Consider the following 20,387-nt stretch of genomic DNA (forward strand, 5'->3'; position numbering starts at 1 on the left):
GACCTGAACATTAGACTCAGTCCAAGACCTGCTGCCTTGGACTCCAAACCCTACCTAGATCCTCCAGACCCTTTCTGTAAATTCAGTCCTGTTTAATGTGCCCCCAGGAAGCTACTACTTAGAAAAATCATCATTACAGCAAACAAACACAAGTGCGTATTTTGTTAATGGAGTTCCTAAATTAACAAATCTTGGCCCAACTCACAACAGGTTACAAACTTGATGATTAAGCCTCAGGAATGGCTAGATTTTCCCCATAACTATAATCTTATTTTCTCCTTCTTGAGAGAGAGAGGGGGTCAGGAAGAATGCTTCTCATTTTACAAAAGGGAAAATTGAGTTATCCAAGGTCACCCAGCAAGTGAAGGGTGAATCAAGGGCTAGAATCCCTTTATTCCATCGGGAGATGGGGGGAGGTGACCTTGCAAGACCTACTTCAGATTGGGGTTTCCATCACCCTGCATCTGTCAGCTCTCCTCTTCTAGGGAAACTGAGGTCCACGGATTTGAAACTTACAAAGGGCCATCAGTGGTGAGTAGGAACTCAGCAGCATTCAACGAGGACTAAAGATTTAGAAACACAAGGCCTTGGCCCCCTCCCAAATATGCTCAAGAGCCTAACAGTGACTTGCAAGGCCCTCAGGTCCAGATTCTTCCAATAACATTCAAGGCTCTTCATAGCCAGGCCTTTCATTCCGTCAGCAAACATTTATGGAGGCCTACTGTGTGCCAGGCACCACTGGTAAAGGACCTCACAGACTCCTCCTAACAATCCTGTGAGGTAGGCATCATAACCCTCCTCCTTTCAGGTAAAGGCCGAGATTCAGCAGTAAAGACAGAACTGGAGCGACAGCACAGTGTTTCAGCAGACAATGTTTCCAGTCACAAAGCACTTTCCTATACCCCATCCCACAGAGCCTCACTTCCAGGGGCAGTAGTGGTAGTTCTGCTTGATGGTTAAGAGCAATGGTTCAGGATTAGAGTTTGAATCTCCGCTCAGCCACCTGTGTGACCCACAGAAGTCATTTAACCCCTCTGGTCCTCAGTTACCTCATCTGTAAAAGGAGGATAATAAAAATGCCTTCCTCATAGGTCTGCTGGGAGGACAAATGAGGTAAAGCACATAAACATCAAGTCCTGTGAGAGAGCCTAGGCTGAAGAAGCATTTGTGTGTGCGTATGCAATCCCCCCACGCCGCTAATGAAGGGCGCCAGGTCCCCAAACTCCCCCTGGTCAGGCGTTCTTCCTGCTTCCTGGGGGTGAAACCCAGAAGGGTCCAGGCCCGGAAAAGGGTGACCCTGGGAAGGCCAGTCTGCGGGAGGTGGCTGAGCAAAAGGACAAGCGATGAGTGGTTTGGCCATAAAAAAGAGCCCAGGGCGACAGACGCGGGGTCCCAGCATTGGGGAAAGCGGAGGGGGCAGCAGGTGGGCGCGCTGAAAAAACTTCCTGTGTCCGTCCGGGGCTCGCGCCCGGGAGCCCCGCACAGGGGAGAGGTGGGCGCCCTGCGGTGCACGACCCGCACGCAAGGTTCTCCAGGAAAGCTGCTGCTAAACTGTTTGCGAGGATTAACCAGGTCCGCGAGCCCAACTGTTGCTGCTCCCCGCGGTCTTGGCCGGCTTTTCCCGCGGAGGGCTCGGGCTGGGCTGCGTCTTCCGAGAGTCGGGGCTCTGGGGTGCGCGGGCGGAGGCCTGGCGGACCGCGGCGCCGAACCGCTGCTACGCTCGTGCTTCCGAGGGCGCCCCGGGGAAGCGGGTGCCCCTCCCGCTCCGCCCGGTGCAGGGCGGGAGGACGCGGGGAGCGACCCCAGGCGGGCCGCCGGGCTTGACCTTGACCGTTGCTCGCCGTCGGCCTCGCGCCCACTGCCTGGCAACGGCCCGCTCCCCGCCCGCCCCGCCCACGCAGCCGGGCGCGGGATCCCGGCGATCCAGGCCGGGTTTTGCGGCGGAACTGGCGCGTGCTGATCCTTCATCTGTCGCCCTTGGCAGCGGGAGGCGGCGGGAGACCATGGTGCTGGACGAACTGTGGGCCGCGCTCTCCGGCGCCTCCGGGCTTGCCCTGGCCTGCTGCTTGGTGGCGGCGGCCGTGGCCCTGCGCTGGTCCGGTCGCCGGACGGCGCGGGGCGCGGCGGCCCGGGCGCGACAGCGGCAGCAAGCGGCGCTGGAGAACATGGGCAAGGCTGCGCAGCGCTTCCGGCTCCAGGTGACGGTTGGGTGGGGGTGGAGGGGGGAAGGGGGGTACCGCAGCAGCACTTTCAGCCTCCCGGCGCTCGGAGGGGCAGGTGGCGGGCAGCGCAGGTTTGTAACTTTCCGAGCCCCTCCTCGCCCTAATGCATTCCATACTCTTTCGGAGCCAGGTGGGACCGAGGAGAGGAAGGGAAATGAAAGGAGTTGGGCAGGTTGTGGAGGCCATCGCCGCAACGGGTCAAAGAGGAGCTTTACTTGATGCCCAAGAATCTCAATATCACTGACTATTGGAACGCTAACACGCGAGCATGAGAACCAATAGGAGGCTAGGGTTTTGGATTTTGGCATCATGGAGTGATGGCCGAGGAAATCTGGAGAGTTTACAGTTTAAACTCATTGATTTGTGCTTGAGGACCCTAGGAGGGAGCCGGAAGGAGACTTGCTCAAGTGCACAGGGAGTTATTGGCAGAGCTGGGGTGGAATGAAAGTCTCCCCAGCTCCTGCCGCTCAGGCCGTGGTGTCCAACCCCCCACAGCACATTCCGTGAGCAGGATTAGTTCCAGCCCTTCCCTGGTGATCTGCTCAGTGTGTGTATGGGGGTGGAAAAGGGGGCTTAAGACATGGAACCCAGGTAGAAGTCAAAATGCTGAACTCTGGGAAATGTTCTTACCTGCTGAGGGAGGAAGGACTTCCTGCGAGTATTGAGGGTCTGTGTTTGATAGGATTTGGATCTGACTGTGGGAAGACTTTGCAGGTGATGGGGACAGCAGGAGTCAGAGGATGTGCCTCGGGGGGAGAAAGAGAGGGAGTCACAGAAAATTGCAGTTAGCAGATGCTCAGCTATAGCAAGTGATTTTTGAGTTGAGGCAGAGCTGTAGCTAGAACCTAGATGCCCAGCGGGACTATCCAGCCTCATTCCAGTGGAGAGGAGCAGGGGAGAGATATTAGGAAAGGAGACTGGGCCTTGAATGCCAGGCCCAGGGTGCGGCCTTGATTACGGTGAGGTTTTGGCTGGATGTAATGGTATGAATTTACTCCACATCATTCCTGGGCCAGGATATGTCACATTTATTTATTTATTGAAATCAAAATCGATCTGGTTCCAGCCTCCACTCATCAAGCTGCCTGAAAAGTCCACCATCAGTCAATTTCTAGGTGTTTAATCCAAACTGGCCACTTCCCCTACTTGAGCACAGGTTTTTTGCTGTTTAGTCCTCCTTCTCTGGCTGAGCTCCTGGGTGCTCTGCTCAGGGATCCTTGCAATGACCCCCGGCTCAGCCTGGAGACCCTCGGCTGCTCCGGAGGCCCCAAGTCCTTCTGTGCAGCCAGCTTAGTTCTGCCAGCTCCAAGAGCTGCGTGGGGGCAGCTGCAGGAATGTGCCCACAGTTACTGCCTACGGAACTCCCCTCCTAGTCGCAAGGAACGCACGGGCTGGCAGGAGTGTGGGGTGGTAGAAGGGTGGGTCTTCCTCACTTCAACTCCAAACATCAGCATCTATACAGTTTCCCTCTGGAGCAACTGCCTTTCATTATTTTTAAGAACTGAATCTTCCAGGGTAGAAGTTTTGACCCTGAAATACAAAAAGCTGTTTACATAACCCCTATGGGGCAAGAGAGCCTGGCCTCAGAACACCAAAGCTTGGCTCTTCCGGGTGGAGAAATTTACCTCTTAGTTTTCCAATGACTGTGGAGAACAAAGGGAGAACAATTTCAGGAGCCTCATTATTTTGAGCAATCAGCAAATGGGTGAGGTCTTGATGACAATAGCTTTGTAGGCCTTGGGGGCAGGCAGGAGGTGGACTTTTAACTGAACTCTGCCTCAGCCTTGGGACCAGCTCCTCCCTTCTCCCTGCCGGCCGGCTGGCCTTGAAGCACCTTCTGCTTGGCTCTGGGGTTGCTGGATGACAAAGAGGCGGGTTCTGATGCTGTTTTAGCAGCCTTTCTTCTGGAGCTTTCTCAGCCCAGCCCTAAATAGCAAGGGGCACTGAGGTGAGCAGGGCCCGGGGCAGGCCATGGGAGAACACAGCAGCTCCCGCCTGACAGACTCTGGACGAAGCTAGTTGGGAGCCCAGCTACCTCTGTTCCGAGGTGGCACTGGAGGAGGGGGACCCTCAGCACCTCCTGAACCACCACACACTGGTCCACCTCTCTAGGCTCCAAAGCAGCTCTGGAGTGAGGTGTGTTTCTAGGAACTCTCTGTTGACCAGGTGAGACTTAACTTGTAATAACCCTTTGCCCATCGTTTTCTACCCTGCCCCCACATGAGTTTCAATATTTTCTAGATAGAAGAGAGGGAGCACCATTAATAGAATATGCTGGCTGGGAGAGGCGTGACACGACACCTGCTCATGCGTCTGTGCCTGTGTACTTGTGGTTTTACCCTGAATGCCTCTTTCCCATGTCTCTTACAACCCCTTTTGTCAGAATCCCACTGGTCTTGCAAATGCCACTTCCCTCAACTGGATCTGACCTGTAGTTCCATCTCCAGGCCTTCTCCAAGCCCACCTTGAACCTGACCTTAAAACAAAGTGATTCAGTAGATGAATTGAAGGACAATGTGGTTTTCGTTGAGACCAGTATCAGTGTCCTACATGATCAAATGGAAGGGATATCTTGAAATAGAACAAAGTGATCAAAACCATGAGGGAAAATAAAAAAGACGTGGAGGACAGTCTAGGATACCTGAAATTAGCGCAGTAGGTGGTTCAGAGGGAGAAAAACAGTTGGAGGAGGGGCAGTGATTCCATGACACCTCCAGTATCCTTCCCTTGAAAAAGTTTGCATACAGGGTGGCCACATGCTTAGTTGGAGGTTATGTGTACACTTTCCTGCATTCTCCACGCAAATTTAATTTCCCCCATGTTCGCAGATTGGCCTCCTGGAGATGCAGACTTACTTTGGTGTCTTGTGAAAGAGAAAATGTCTCAGCTGCTTGATAACTAGTTGAAGAGTTAAAAATAGCTGTTAGCAACGATGTCATCAACTGTCAACATGGAACAACATAGGAAAGAATTAAAATTTGTGCGGAGAACGGGCGGGAGCTTGCTGGTAGCTTCTAGCTGAGGTGCACAGGACTTGGAGGGCACCTTGTAGCGAGGTGGGAAATGGTGGTGGCCACACTGTCAGTGGTAATTACTGCAGTGTGGTGGGCTCGCTGGTGATTTTTACTTTCTTCCCCATACTGTCAGGCACTTTTTTTTTTTACAATGAGCACATATTTATATAATCAGAAAAAAATAAAGCAGTCTTTCTATTTTCACTGTGAGGTGAGAAAGGCAAGATGTGGCACTGTGTATATAGTATGATCCCTTTGTGCACAAATAGAATATATGTAAGCAATTATGTACATTGTGGGTTTTTCATGAACAATTTTTTTTCCTGTGAGGTTTCATTAGAAACTGTTAACTATGGTTTTCTTTTCAGAAGAGGGCTTGGGCAGGGTGGTCCCATTTAGAGGTGGGGGAAATGTTCACTTTTCATTTTGTATACCTTTTTAAAAAGTGTATCACCAGCGGTTATGTGGGGAGAGATAGGGATCCATGTTTCTTCTTTGTAGCTCCCTGTATTATTTCAAAAATCCCAAGTAAGTATTGTATCCCTTTAACAAATTAAGGAGAAGGGTAGAGGGGCCGGCCCCGTGGCTTAGCGGTTAAGTGCGCGTGCTCCGCTATTGGCGGCCCGGGTTCGGATCCCGGGCGGGCACCGATGCACCACTTCTCCGGCCAAGCTGAGGCCAAGTCCCACATACAGCAACTAGAAGGATGTGCAGCTATGACATACAACTATCTACTGGGGCTTTGGGTGAAAAATAAATAAATAAAAATAAAATAAAATAAAAAATAAAATAAAAAAAGGAGAAGGGTAGAGTGTTCCTGATAATTGAGGCCGGAGTACGAAGGTTGTGTGATGGGTGTGTGTGGAGGGTGCTCATCTCTGGGGGTGTGGTGGGTATGAGTGGGTGGTGTCGCATTGAGGGGGTGCAGAGTAGTCTGACAGGACCACGGCCTGGAAGCACCACCTGGAACATGCTCTGGAGCTTGTGGTGCGATGGGGTTTTTAAGGGGAGAGGCAAGGCCTGGTTGGGCTTTGCACTGTCTGCCTGGCAGGAAGGGTGGGTGGGAGCGGCAAGGCGGGGGCGGGGTAGCCGGTTACGTGGCCCCTGTGTGATGAGTGGGGAAAGGATGAGCACCGCTGAGGGTCTTGGTAGAGCAGATGGAGAGGTGGCCATTTCCCAGAGCCATTTGGGGGGCCTGGTGACTGACTGGATGTGAGTGGGAGGGAAAGAGAGGGGTCCCGGATGATCCTGTTTTCTCACTTTAACATCTGGATGGATGGCCATGCCCTTCCTGAGTGAGGGTACTGGAGGAGGAGCTGTGGAAAGTCGGGGAGCGGAGCGCAGGGGGAAGGACCCAGAGGGTGGGAACAGTGGAGCTCAGCTGGGTCAGGCTGGGTGGAGGATCAGGAGGCCGCGGGATAGGTGGAGAGCCTGGAGTGGAAGCCACGGGAAGGAATGACTTCTCCCAGCATCAGAGAGGGAAGAGGAACCTCAAGGAGCCTCTGTCTCTCCTCACATCTGGCTTCTTTGTCCTTCAAATCACAGCTGAAATGTCGCCTCCTCAAAGAGGCCTGCCTATCCCATCTTACTCAGCCCTCTGTTTCCATCATAGGGCTCTGTTGATTTGCTTTCTCACACTTACCATGATCTGTCCATTATTTGTAAACTTGTTTATCTTCTTGAATGTAAGCTGTCTCAAAGCAGGGACTCGTCTGTCTTGGTTGCCTCTAAATTCATAGTCCCTCACGTAGTCCTTGGCACATAATAAATGCTGAGAACATGTTTGTTGACTGACTGAATAAGTGGATGACAGAAGTAGCAGAGAGGCAGGAGGAACACGGAGGAGGGTAGAATCTCCATGCCCACGAGGAAATTGAAGAGAGCTGCTCTGTGGACTCAACCCCTTCGTGCGAATGCCTCAGTGAGACGGGGGCCGAATAAACGGTCAAGTGTCTGTTGGATTTGGCAACAAGGAGGTCCCTGGGGACTATGGCAAGAGCAGGAAGGGTGGAGGTGAGAGATGGAGGCTGTGACTCGGGTGTCCTCCTCTAGCGGCCTTCACCAATTAGCCCAGTACCCTTCAGGAGGAGGCAAGCGTGTGTCTGTGGGCAGGGTCTAACCCCAGAGACTCTGGGAGCCCTCGAGGCCTTGGGAGCCAGGTATCCGAGCAGATGTCCCTCTTCCTTCAGAGAGCTCTGCCCTGACCACTGTGCCTACATGCTGCCCACTCACCGTACCTGGTTTTATTTTTTCTAAGTTATTTCTCACTATTAAAATTCTTATTTCTTTACTTATTAACTATCTGCTCACTCCCAACCCTCCACCTCCTGTAAACTCTCCAGAGCCTGTGTTACTGGGTATATACCCAGGTTCTTTTTTTTTTTTTTTTGTGAGGAAGGTCAGCCCTGAGCTAACATCCATGCTAATCCTCCTCTTTTTGCTGAGGAAGACAGGCTCTGAGCTAACATCTATTGCCAATCCTCCTCCTTTTTTTTTCCCCCAAAGCCCCAGTAGTTAGTTGTATGTCATAGTTGCACATCCTTCTAGTTGCTGTATGTGGGACGCGGCCTCAGCATGGCCGGAGAAGCGGTGCGTCGGTGCGCGCCCGGGATCCGAACCTGGGTCGCCAGTAGCGGAGCGCGCGCACTTAACCACTAAGCCACGGGGCCGGCCCTATACCCAGGTTCTTTACCCGCCACACAAGAGGGGCCAAATAAAAAACTAGAACGCCAGGCTCATGGCAAGGAAAGAGTTTTTATTTCAGGTGACGTCAGCCAGCAGACGAGAGCTCTCAAATTTGTCCCATCTCCCCGAAAGATGGGAGGCAAGGGGTTGAAAGGTTGTGAGGGAGAGCACGTGCTGGGGTTTTAGGTAAGGGAGGGGGTGCATGTGGCCACGCTGGTTGGCACCTTCCCACCAGCCTGCGTTTGGCCTTGAAGACTGAATTTCTTTCCCTTGACTGTCTGGACTTTTCTGGTTAGTTTTCATCTTCAACCTGCATTTGGCCTTGTGAGGCTGAATCTTGACGTCTGGACCTTGACTTCCTGGGAAAGACAGCTCACTCATGTACTAGGGAGGGACAGAAAGACCTGGTTAGTTTTAACACAACAGTTGATGATGCTGAATATGCACAGCTGCAGTTAGCAAAGCTTATCTCCAAGTTTTTGCTCTCTTCTTCTAGCCCAGGGAGGGCTTGTTAACCTCTTCATGCTCGGTTTCACACGGACATGCCTTGGTTTCACACGGACATGCCTTATTAGTTCATGGCTGTACCTCCAGCCTAGTGTGGTGCCTGGTGCAGAGTAGGCACCTAATACATGTCTGTGGATGAATGCAAAAGGCCTCTCTTTTGGATGTGACCTCCAGCTACAGCCCCTGCCGCTCAGGGCGGGGTCTTCTTGTTTTCACCCTCGCTGCCACGTTTGGGTGGTCAGGAGCAGGTGGACAGCCAGTGGACAGCGTGTGCTGAGTGGACAGACACTATAATTTACCTGTATGGTCCTAAGCAATGCACTTCCCCTCTCTGAGCCTCAGTTTCTTTATCGGTGCAGTGGGAATGTGGTAAGGTTTAATCTAAACATAGCGCACACCAGCACGGCGCCTGGCACACAATAGGCAGCTATTGGTGGTGCTTGTTTGTAACGCTGTAATAATCAGCCTGACGTGGCCTCTCCTGGGCACCCCCTCCAGTAAGCTTCTTGAAGAGATATATCTGCGCCGTTCACAGGTGGCAGGGCCTGCGCAGGCTGGGCCCCATTTCTGGTGTCAGAGCTGCGGGTGGGCATGTCTGTCATGGATTGGCACGTGACAGTGAGCATCTGCTTGGTAGGTGTGGGGACTTCGGGCCATGGGCCACAGGTGTCTGCTGCAGGCACACGGGGCCTGTGGGGAGTGGGGGGCTGATCTGAGGTATCTCCCCAGAACTCCGACCTGGACTCCGAGGCATTGCTGGCGCTGCCCCTGCCTCAACTGGCGCAGAAGTTACGCAGTGGGGAGCTGTCCCCGGAAGCTGCGCTCTTCACCTATGTGGGAAAGGTAAGGCAGCTGATAATCCTCCCTGCTCCCCCCTTCTCCCTCTCTCTGCACAGGCTGTGGGGAAAACCTGGCCTGGAGTTTGTCCTGCTGAGGGCGATGGTGGGACCACAGTGCCAGGGGCTGCCAGGAAGGGAAGGAGACAGAGTGGCTCTGTGTGTGTGTGTGTGTGTGTGTGTGTGTGTGTGTGAGAGAGAGAGAGAGAGAGACAGAGAGACAGAGAGAGAAGAGAGGCTGACTCTGTGTGTGGTGGTGGGGACACTGAGCATGTTGTCTTGGCTCGAAGCCTGGCTTCCAGCCCAGACTTCCCTCTCTCTCCCGCCCCCACCCTATCGGTCACCAAGTCTGGTCTGTTCCCTTCTTATAGCTCTCTCTAGTTCACCCCCTTGTCCCCACGCCCCTTCAGCCACCCTAGTTCTCCACCACCATCTCCCTCCATGACCAAGTGCCAGCCTGCTGGCCAGATGCCCTCTCAGATCTGCAGTTCTTCAGGCTCTGCTCTTCTGCTCCTCCATCTCCAGCATCCTCTCTGGCCCAGGCCTTCTGGAACTTGGGGCGTCAGCAGCTCAGCTGCTGGCAGTTCCCTGGCACCCCGGGGGCCTGCCATGTTCTGCATTGGCTCATGGGGGGTCCCCTTCACCTGGAAGGCTCTTCTCCCTCTTCTTGCCCCACTTGGTGCAACAGGCTCCCCTGGCTGAGTCAGGGCTCAGAGAAGAGTCGCCTTTTCCAGGAAGCCTCCCCTGATCCTCCTCGTCTCCCAGCCCGAGTTAGGGTTTCCTCTTCAGTGTTCACTTTTTTTTTTTTTGTGAGGAAGATCGGCCCTGAGCTAACATCTGCCAGTCCTCCTCTTTTTGCTGAGGAAGACTGGCCCTGGGCTAACATCCGTGCCCATCTTCCTCCACTTTATATGGGACACCACCACAGCATGGCTTGCCAAGCAGTGCGTTGGTGCATGCCTGGGATCCGAACCGGCGAACCCTGGGCCGCCACAGTGGAGCATGCACACTTAACCGCTTGCGCCACCGGGCCGACCCCTCAGTGTTCACTTTCTAACAGCACATTTCTCAACTCATCACAGGGCTTGCCTTGTCCTTCTTTTCCATGTCAAATGTGAACTTTTTATGGACACAACTCGTCTTATTTGTCTTTGCACCTCAGTGCTGAATACTAGTTGTCTCATATAGTAAGTGCTCGAGAAATGTGTTTGAAATGAAAGAAAGAATTGTGCTTTATGAGTGTGATTTGTGTATGATTTCTTGAAAGAGAGTGTGTGATAGTGAGTGTGACTGCTAAGCAGGTGGACATGAGTGTCAGGTGACTGATGGGCGTGTATGCCAGTGGTCTGGGAGAGGATGAGAGTGAAACTGACTGTGGAGAAAGGACTGGAACGCCCTGGGCCGGGTGCACTGAGAGTCAGTCTCAAGCGTGTTGCTTCTTCCCTATCCAAGTCCCTGAAAAAGTTCTCGCCCTTCCTAATCATCCGTAAGAGAGCCTTCGGGTTACAGATCTGCCTCCTCCCTTCCTGCCGTGGGCATGTTTTCTGTGCCTGAGTATGGCACTAGGGCCCACACCCGTTTTCCTCAGGTGTTTCACAGGAACAGGAGAATGGACTGAAAGCTGCATCTCATTCTGCCCTGGTCCTTCCGTCTTGTAGGGCTCTGTTGAGCGATTTGAGGGCTCCGGAAAGGCCGGCCCCGAGGCAGATAGCCACCTAATGTTAGTGCATGGTTCCTTTTAGTCAGGCTCCCACCCCTTTACTATAATCGGTGTCAGTCATCACTCCTCCACGTGACGTGATTATCAGATTCAAGAGTTCCTGGGAGAGGGGAGGCTTAGCTGGGGCAGGTGCAGGCCAGGCGTGGGGCAGAGGGGGTGCTGGGCTCTGGGAGGCTGGAGCCTGGGTCTAGCCCTGCTCTGCGCTGCCTCCCAGTGCGACCTGAGATGGGGATCTGTTCCTGTCCAGTTCCCGTCTGCCTCACTGGGCAGAGATGTGATTTGGAGGAGGAGGTGGAGTGGCCAAGGGCTACCCTCCTCCCGGCTCATCCCTCTGAGGGCGTCTGAGGCCAGGGTCCTGCTCCTTTGAGTGGCCCAGTTGTGTCCCGGCCTTGGGAGTACTTTCACTCCGTCTTGGGTTGAAAGCCAGAGACAGCCAGGGTGAGGCTGGGGCCAGATGTCCTCAGTGAGGTGGGTGCTGGCCTTCGGTTATCCCCTGTGCTCCTGACTCTGGGTGCTGTTGCTGGCTACCTTTCCCTGGGCATTCTTTAAAAGGCCTCGTTTATGTTATGTATATTTTACCACAATTTAAAAAAAGGCCAGCCTCACTCTGCCTGTGTCCATTTCTCCCTCTCCCAGGCCTGGGAGGTGAACAAAGGGACTAACTGTGTGACCACCTACCTGGCAGACTGTGAGACTCAGCTGTCCCAGGCCCCAAGGCAGGGCCTGCTCTACGGTGTCCCTGTGAGCCTCAAGGAGTGCTTCAGCTACAAGGTATGTCCTGCCTCAGTATCAGGCCTCCACACTCCCACCCCTGCTAGCCAGCTCTGTGTCCTGGGTCCCCCGGGCCCTCAGGGGAAGTGTCAGGTCCAGAGGCCTTGAGAGGGTACCATGGTGTGTGTGCCTTGGCCAGGGAGATGGTGGTGGGAGTGGGCCCTGTGCTGCTGAGGGCCCCTAACTCATAGGCCATGTCCCTCTCGGTGCCCATCCCTCCTTCTAGGGCCAGGACTCGACATTGGGCTTGAGCCTGAACGAGGGGGTGCCAGCAGAGTGTGACAGCGTGGTGGTGCAGGTGCTGAAGCTGCAGGGCGCTGTGCCCTTCGTGCACACCAACATCCCCCAGTCCATGTTCAGGTTGGGTCTCAGGGGTACAGAGTGGGAGCAGGGGCACCCAAGCCAGTGTGACATGGGCTGACCCATTCCTGCTTCCTCCAGCTATGACTGCAGTAACCCCCTCTTCGGCCAGACCATGAACCCATGGAAGTCCTCCAAGAGCCCAGGTGGCTCCTCGGGGGGCGAGGGGGCCCTCATTGGGGCTGGAGGCTCCCCGCTGGGCTTAGGCACTGACATTGGGGGCAGCATCCGTTTTCCCTCCGCCTTCTGTGGCATCTGCGGCCTCAAGCCCACGGGGAACCGCCTCAGGTAAGGTGTAGGTGGTGGGTGGAGGGAGCTTCTGGGCCTCTGGCTGTGTGACCTTAGCCTAGGTTCCCCCCTTTTTGGGCTCCAGGCAGGGATTCCCTCACTGGGGTTTTGCTGGGAGGGAATGTCACGGTACCACTGGGCTTGGTTCCTTGTTTCCAAAGTGGTGTGAGTTGGGAGCTGCTCTATGGGTGTGGGGTTGAGCAGAGGGTGGCCATTGCCTGTTTCCAACATCTTGTGTTTCTTATTCAGCAAGAGTGGCCTGAAGGGCTGTGTCTATGGACAGGTGGCAGGTGAGATCTGTCGTTCCCTCAGCGCCCTGGAGGAGGGAGGTCTGCCTGATCCACTTCTGCCCCTGTCTCTCCTGGGGCAGCGTTTGGCCCCTAGGCCACACTAGGTCTGAGTTCCTACCTCCTTGTCTCTGCTCACACTCCTGGGCCATGGCCCCGCCCTTGCTTGGGCCCAGCTCCAGAGCCCGCTGGGACTGGGTGATCTGTCTTCCCTCCCCTCCCCACCCCACAGTACAGCTCTCAGTCGGTCCCATGGCCCGAGACGTGGAGAGCCTGGCGCTGTGCCTGCGAGCGCTGCTGTGTGACGACATGTTCCGCTTGGACCCCACCGTGCCGCCCCTGCCCTTCAAGGAGGAGGTGAGCACGGGTAGGGGTGGATTTGGTTATCATTGGTGCTTCTGAGCCCAGAGAACAGCAGCCCGCAGGCAGTGTGGTCATGCCTTGGAGGCTCTGTCTCCTGAAAACCACTGCCTCGAGGCCTGAGACCAGAATCAGCTGCTGTTCTGCAGACAGCCACCAGGTGGAGCCCTTGCCTGCGTTTAGAAACTCAGTCTTTGAAACTGGCCAGCAGGAGCCTCTGCTGAGTAAAGGCCCCACCTTCTGGCTCCAGGCTCTGCTGTTGTCACTGAGAAACCACTTCCCAGCGGGAGAACAGCTAGAGGGAGAACTCCTGTGCCTCATCTGTGTTTGACCATCAGCAAAAAGGAGCCTTTCTTACAGTACAGTTGTGTGCTGCATAACAATGTTTCTGTCTGGACTGTGTATACGACGATGGTCCCATAAGATTAATACCATATAGCCATATAGTACCAGGTGTGTGGTATAGGTTTGTGTAAGTACGCTCTGGTGTTTGCACAATGCTGAAATCGCCTAACGATGCATGTCTCAGACCGTATCCCTGTCATTTAAGCGGTGCGTGACTGTATTCGTGTCCATATCCCCTGCCTGCAGTAGGATGCTTGGCATGTAGGCTGAGTGAGTTAAGGACAGCGAACAGTGGAGAGAGCTGGGATCTGTGGGCGGTGTCAAATGCTGGCTTCCTAAAATATCACCAAAACGGCCTATGGGTCAGACAAGGCTGAGTTTATTACTTTCTGTGGTGAGGGGGGGTGCTGCCTCAACAGAGCCTTAGTAGCGCCGCCAGGGTGGGGTGGGTGGGGTGTGGAGGAGGGGGCAAGGTTGGGGTATTTGTTGAGATTTTGAAGTCTGGATTAAGGTGAGTTTTCTACTTGGTTTATAAGGATCACGATGTCATAGTTTAGGATCGGTGGACACAGCGAGGTGAGGATTTTGAGGTGAGGGGTTCAGGGAGCGCTGGGGTATACACTGTCATTTGACGCTTCTGTTGAAGAGTTGATGGGTCTTTCAAGAATCAACAATAAAGTTCTTTGTACTTATGTACACAGCATTCAGGAGTAGTCAAGTTAGACGGATGCAGACAGTGGAATAGTCAGGTCACGGTAACGTAGACAGTAAGCTGTGTGAGTAAGCTCCGCTTCTCAGCGGTCTGGCAGGTCTCTCCTGTACAGACCTCTTACCCTCTCCCAGCGCAGGCTGCCTCAGAAGGGCTGAGGGTCCCTGGACAGGAGAGTGGGCCTCAGTGTTTCTTGGCAGGCGGGAGATCTGGGCTGGGTGGGTGAGCGCCCCCTCCCTAGCAGAGGAGGATGTTCTAAGGGAACATAGTGGTTCCTGAACCCCTTCCTGAGAGGGAGGAGAGGAGGTGATGAGGTCCCTGTCCAGAGGTTTGGAACAGTTTATCGTGGGAGCCAGGACTTGCATCTTGAAACAGGCAGTGGAGAGCCTCGGCTCAAGAGGTAGGATGCCCGTTCCGGCCTAGGATTGTCACTCGGCATCCACTCTGGACCTGTCTCCCTATCTAGACCTGAAGCCTCAGTTTCCTCATGTGACCAATGGGAATCCTCATCCTTACTCTGCCCACCTGCAGAGTCATTGTGAAGGTATTTTGTGAAAGGGTCGGTGCAGAAGGGGCCGGCCCTGCCGGCAGTTAGTTTTCAGGGGATCCAGGCTGCGGCCTCGCAGCTGTGTCTAGGGCTGTAGCTTCTCAGATCTCTGGGAGCCCTGCGTCAGACCGCCCTCTCCTGACCTGACCGTGACTCCTGTATTTGCCCCCCAGGTCTACACAAGCTCTCAGCCCCTGCGTGTGGGGTACTATGAAACTGACAACTATACCATGCCCACCCCGGCCATGAGGCGGGCCCTGCTGGAGACCAAGCAGAGCCTTGAGGCTGCTGGCCACACGGTATGGCTTCGGGAGCCCAGAAGTCCTGGCAGGGCCCCTCCTTCAGGGAAGCCTTCCTGGTACCCTTGGCTGCCACCCTTCCCTGGCGTCCTTGCACCCAGATTGTTTCGTGCTTGGGGATGGGAACTGTGTCCCTGGGAGACCAGTAGATAGGGGGTTGACTAGGAGTATTGGGGTAAGTGATTTGATGGTGAACTCAGCCCCGTTCTGGGATGTGTGAGCGCTGCGTCGGGAGGGCCTCGTCAGCCACAAGCGGTGGTGCACAGCTGTCCATAGGTCCCTGGGCCCTGAGATGGTGGGCCAGTGGGTTTTGGTCTGCTCATCTGAGACAAGTTCAGGTGTGGCTCCAGACTTTTGTCATGATGTGCATTTTACAGGGAGTTTTCATGGGCCAATAAGGCTGCCTTTGTGGCTCCAGTGAGGGCTACTCTGCAGGCCAAGTTGGTACAGTCCATCCTCAGGGCCGCCTGGGCAGCACACGGGGATGGTGGGACCAAAGGTTTCTAGGTCTGGGGCCTTACACCCCTCAATCCCTGCAGCTAGTTCCCTTCCTGCCAAGCGACATACCCCATGCTCTGGAGAACCTGTCGACAGGTGGGCTGTTCAGTGACGGCGGCAGTAGCTTCCTACAGAATTTGTGAGTGATGTTGGGCTTTGGGGTCTGTGGTGGGATCAGGAGGTGGGCAGACCCAGGGAGAGCAGCTGGGTGCCATGACCCCCAGGACAGGCAAGTCTGGGGGAAGATGGGGGACAGGCCTCAGCTGAACATGAAGTTCTGAGCATCCTGGGCAGGGACCTCGCCGCCTCTCCAACTGCAGCTTGAGCCTGGACATACCTTGCCAGGGAGACTTGGAAAGGTGCCAGCATGAGGGGAGGCTGGAGTGAGCGTCCATGGGCTGGCCCTGAGCTGAGCTTGCTGGGAGGTAGGAGGTGGGCAGGGAGTTGCCTGTCTGGGAAAGACTGAGAGACAAGGGCAGGATCAAGCAGGAGGGCAGGGGTCTAGACATCAAGCTGTGACTCCAGGCTTTTCTAACTTGAGCCACGTCTTTCCCTTTTGAGCAGGTCCTCAGTTTTCTTTTCTGTAAAGTGGGTGGGTTGGACCAGATTTGCTTTAAGGGACTTTGCAGAGCTCCTGTTACAGAAGCTGGTTCCGCTTAGATGTTTTCAGTCCTTAAAGGTTGACAGAGGCAGAGGACAGGCCTGTGAAGGTGCCTTCTGGTCCTGTGCCTAGACATCCCCCAGTAGTGGAGTATGGTCCAGGCTTCAACGGAAGGGGCTGCCCCTCACTCTGGTCCTGGGAATGAGGCCCCAGGGTCAGCCGCCTGAGATCTTTCCCTGAGATCTAGAGCCAGCCTCAGAGACAAGTGTCATGGCGGCCCACGCTGGACTGCACCGAGTGTGCCTCCAGACTGGCGTCAGCATCGACAGGGGGATACTGCTCTCAGTCTGAACCTCGGGCCGGGGAGGTGTTCCCCTCAGTCCTTATTGCTCCAAGCTGAGTTTGCCAGAGAGGGAGACACAGAGTCCCCTCTTGGGGAGCTCCAGTGGGTGTGGGGTAGAGCCCAGGCAGAAACAAGTCCATCCTCAGGGAGCAGCAGAAACAAATCACATGTTTGAAAGGAGGCAGATGAAGGGGTTGGAGACCAGTGGTTACTGGAGTCTGATGAAGAGCAGGGTGGCCAGGGTCACTGAGTAGAGAATGGGGGTGCAGTGGGTTGGGGGAAGCCAGGAGGAGCACCTGGGGTGGGGGTGCCTGGACTTGGACCATTCGTCTCCCAGCAAAGGTGATTTCGTGGACCCCTGCTTGGGGGACCTGGTCTCAATTCTGAAGCTGCCCAGGTGGCTTAAAGGACTTCTGGCCTTCCTGCTGAAGCCTCTGGTGAGGGCACAAGGAGTGGGAGGGGTGGGGTGGGCTGGGAGGGACCCTCTGGGGCTCTTCCCTCCACCCCTTAGCTTCTCTTGGCTTGGGCAGGCATGGCCCCCTCTCCTCTCCAGCTCCCACCCAGACTCCTCTCCTCCCACCCTGCCCTGCAATCTTCACCCAGCCCACATGCTGAAAGGGTGCCGACCTGGGACCTGGGTGGGGGACAGAGGGAGGAGGCACGGGTGGCTTGGCCTGAAGAGGATTGTTGCTAGCACTTGGCCCAAAGCTGAGTCACTGACTCTGTGTCTGTCCTGCAGCTCCCGAGGTTGGCAGCCTTTCTCAGCAGCATGAAGTCTCGGTAAGAATATTTCCCATGCCCAGATGCCTGCCCCCCTTTTCCCCTGATCTGGGTCCCTGTGGTTTCTGACAGGAAAAGATGAGGGAAGTAGCTTCTGAGGCTGGAAGTGGCTCAGGCAGAGTGGCAACCTCTGTGGCCTTCAGGTTGGACCTTGAAGTTGTCTTAGCAAGGTCCAGGTCTGGCTGGAGAGCAAGGGCCTGAGGGAGATAACAGGATGGGAGAGGGTGGAGAGGAGAAGACTGACCTGGCTGGGGCGTGGGTGGAAAGGAGTTGGTATGGAGCAGGGGAGAGGGAGATCGCAGGGAACCTGTGAGAGATGCTGCTCTTGGAGATCGGAGCTGGACTGAGCTGCACCGGGTCCTGCCTGCCCTTCAGCGGCTTCAGCGGGAAAAGCAGGGAATAAACGCCCCATTTTCAGGCCCTGACGTCTTGTGGATTTGCTCCTTCCCTCACCAGCAGGCATTTAGGACCTGTGACAGCTCTGGCCTCTCCGGTGTCTTAAGAGTAGATAGGAATCAGGCTGGCCTGGGTCCTGGCTCTGCTGTGGAGTCACTAAGTGACACAGCATAAGTCCCTCTTGGCGACTCAACGGGACATGAACTTAGGGATCTGAACTTCTGCACTGCTTCCCTCTCAGAGCTCCCATAGAGTTGAGAAGGGTTCATGGAGCAATGAGATCTGGGAGGTGTTATGAATAGGGGTCTGATGTTGCTAATCCCCATGGCTGTAACCATCATGCCCGTGATCTCACTCCCTCTGCCCAGGTCGGCTGGAAAGCTCTGGGAACTGCAGCACGAGATTGAGGTGAGGCCAGAGCCCCTAGACTGGAGTAGGTGGGGTGGAGTTGGACAGGGCATCTGCCAGCAGGGTCTCTTGTCTCCTGGTCCCACTGGTCCCCTGGAGTGGGCTGTCATTCCCCCTTCTACTCCCTGGCCTGGTCTGCTTGGGCCCTGCTTTCTGACCCTCACTTGCCCAGATGCCTGTCCTTGGGGGCTGGGTCAGGCTGGGGCTCCTGTCCCGGATGCCTCTTCATGCCTCTGGTGCTGCCTTGGCAGGAAGAATGGTGTTTACGGTTCATGTAGGAGTAGAGCAGCTGATGCCCCCTGAAAGCAGCCAGGCCTGTGTGCCCCGAGGACCTTCATCCCATCGAGGCTCAGTTCAGACCCAGGGGCGGGTGCTGGGGCCAGAGGCACCCCAGCCTCAGTCCCAGTATTGAGAGTCCACGTGATAGGCTGGGTCTGAGTGCTCCACCGGCTGTGCTGGTGTCCTCCCCAGGTGTACCGCAACTCCGTGATTGCCCAGTGGCGAGCGCTGGACCTGGATGTGCTGCTTACCCCCATGCTGGGCCCTGCTCTGGACTTGAATGCCCCAGGGAGGGCCACAGGTGAGGCCTGCTGCCTCACCACACCCCTGGCACTCCCACCTGTCTCTTCTCTTCTATGAGTTCAGCCTGTACCCTATGGGACTGCTGGGAAGTAGAAGAGCTCTGGGGGAGGGCTGCACCCCTAGGGGAGGACCCTGCCCTTAGGGGGCTCACAGTCTGGCTGGCTGGAGAGATGGGAGTCATGTGGAATGCCCTGGGAGGGAATGAGCTCCCTGTCCTCAGCACTATTCAAGTTGGAGATCTTGAGTTACAGAGTCCGTGGTTTTGGCAGGTGGTGTTTGAAGTCCAGTTGGGATTTAGATAAGCTAAGAAAACAGGAGCAACATTTCAGGTCGGGGAAGCCACGTGGGCCCAGGCACAGGGAAGCATCAGCAGGCTCGCCACCTCCCCTAATCTGGATTCCTGGGCCTTGTCACTCACTCAAGTCTCCGTCCTGGGAGAGAGCCTCTCCCTGTCTGTGGAGGCGGGGTGCCATTTCACAGGTGGAAGACTGAGGCACACAGAGGACAGTTGGCACTGAAGGTCACCGGCCTGCTCCAGCCACTTGTGCTGTGTCTCAGGGGCTGTCAGCTACACTCTGCTCTACAACTGCCTGAACTTCCCAGCGGGGGTGGTGCCCGTCACCACGGTGACCGCCGAGGATGAGGCCCAGATGGAACGTTACAGGGGCTACTTTGGGGATATCTGGGACAAGGTGCTGCAGAAGGTGAGGCCATGTGGCTCGCTGGTCCCCTGGGTCCCCCTTCCCTTGGACTCACATCTGCACCCCGACTCTAGCTGCTGTGGAGGGAACAGTGTAAGCTTGCCTGTCCTTCTTAACCAAGACCCCTAAAGACTGCGGCCTGGCCTGCTGTGCTGCCCTCCTCTCCAGCTGGGGTGCTGCCTGGACCTGGGGTGGGGTCCTGCCTCGCCACCTCCCATCCTGATGCCTGTGTCCCCTGTAGGCCGTGAAGAAGAGCGTGGGGCTGCCTGTGGCCGTGCAGTGCGTGGCTCTGCCCTGGCAGGAAGAGTTGTGTCTGCGGTTCATGCGGGAGGTGGAGCTACTGAGGACCCCTGAAAAGCGGCCATCCTGACTTCTGCCCGCCCGCCTGGCTCTGGAGGACCTGAGACCCACTCGATCTGCACCCAGCCTAGTCAGGGCACAGCTGCCACCCTGCGAGGAGATGTTCAGCCTAGGGCAGGGCCTTCCGTGTCCCCCTCTCCTGATCCCCTGCAAGAAGTGCAGACCCCCTGAGTCAGGACCTTGCTCCCCTCTCTGGTCCCCTCTCTCTGCCCTGACCCCCCAGGTGGCAGCCAGTGGGTATGACATAGGCAAAGGCCCACTAACTGTGTCCTTTCTGGCCGTCATTGTTAGGGCACAGGGGATTGGAAACTTGACCTTCTGGAGCCCGACTCTAGCATGTCCGTCTCCTGCTCCAAAAGCTCCCCTGGTTCCCGTCACCCACAGAATGGACACAGGCTTCTTAGAGTGGGCGTTGCAGCCCTGGTACTCCCCCCATACCCCTGAGACTAAGCCTTGCTTTGCTAGACATTGTCCTCTTCTTCCTTCCTTTGCTCCTTCCCTCGGCCAAGGATGCCCTTTCTGCTGCTCTACCATTAAATCCTTTGAGGCCCAGCTCAGATCCCTTTTTCCAGAAGGCCTCCCCTCCTTCCTCTGAGCCCCAGAGTAGGTGGGCTATTTCCTCCCAGTCGCTCCTGTGTGGTGGGCATCTGTGGGTGGGTCTGCCTCCCTTAGCACACTGGCTCTCCTTGACAGCAGGGACCCTATGGCTACATCTTTGTCCTCAGTGGCCAGCACTGGGCAGCAGGGAGTCTGGCATGCTGGCCCTGA

General features: G+C 55.6%; 1 protein-coding gene across 2 annotated transcripts; it reads left to right on the plus strand.

The window, feature by feature from the left end:
- Window positions 1-1,929: 1,929 nt before the first annotated feature.
- Window positions 1,930-19,640, plus strand: FAAH (fatty acid amide hydrolase). Of its 2 annotated transcripts, XM_058552320.1 has the most exons (15): window positions 1,931-2,198; window positions 9,158-9,271; window positions 11,621-11,755; window positions 11,982-12,115; window positions 12,197-12,403; window positions 12,653-12,693; window positions 12,923-13,047; window positions 14,825-14,950; window positions 15,490-15,587; window positions 16,730-16,829; window positions 17,132-17,172; window positions 17,937-17,976; window positions 18,448-18,556; window positions 19,117-19,262; window positions 19,501-19,640. In XM_058552320.1, the coding sequence occupies exons 1-15, from the start codon at window positions 2,004-2,006 to the stop codon at window positions 19,627-19,629; spliced, it is 1,740 nt and encodes a 579-aa protein (XP_058408303.1). In that variant the 5' UTR covers window positions 1,931-2,003; the 3' UTR covers window positions 19,630-19,640. The 2 variants fall into 2 exon arrangements, with proteins under 2 accessions (XP_058408304.1, XP_058408303.1); XM_058552321.1 differs by lacking the exon at window positions 14,825-14,950 and having other exon boundaries at window positions 1,930-2,198.
- The last annotated feature ends 747 nt before the right edge of the window (window positions 19,641-20,387 follow it).

The sequence above is a fragment of the Diceros bicornis genome, chromosome 13, assembly GCF_020826845.1.
Source record: "Diceros bicornis minor isolate mBicDic1 chromosome 13, mDicBic1.mat.cur, whole genome shotgun sequence".
Lineage (NCBI taxonomy): Eukaryota > Metazoa > Chordata > Mammalia > Perissodactyla > Rhinocerotidae > Diceros > Diceros bicornis.

Bases quoted from the DNA above. Each gene is read 5' to 3' on its own strand.
- FAAH (XM_058552320.1), top strand. From the start codon at position 2,004: ATGGTGCTGGACGAACTGTGGGCCGCGCTCTCCGGCGCCTCCGGGCTT. The intron at 12,404-12,652 runs GTAAGGTGTAGG...TTTCTTATTCAG, and splicing joins CCCACGGGGAACCGCCTCAG to CAAGAGTGGCCTGAAGGGCT. The intron at 17,173-17,936 runs GTAAGAATATTT...CCCTCTGCCCAG, and splicing joins CTCAGCAGCATGAAGTCTCG to GTCGGCTGGAAAGCTCTGGG.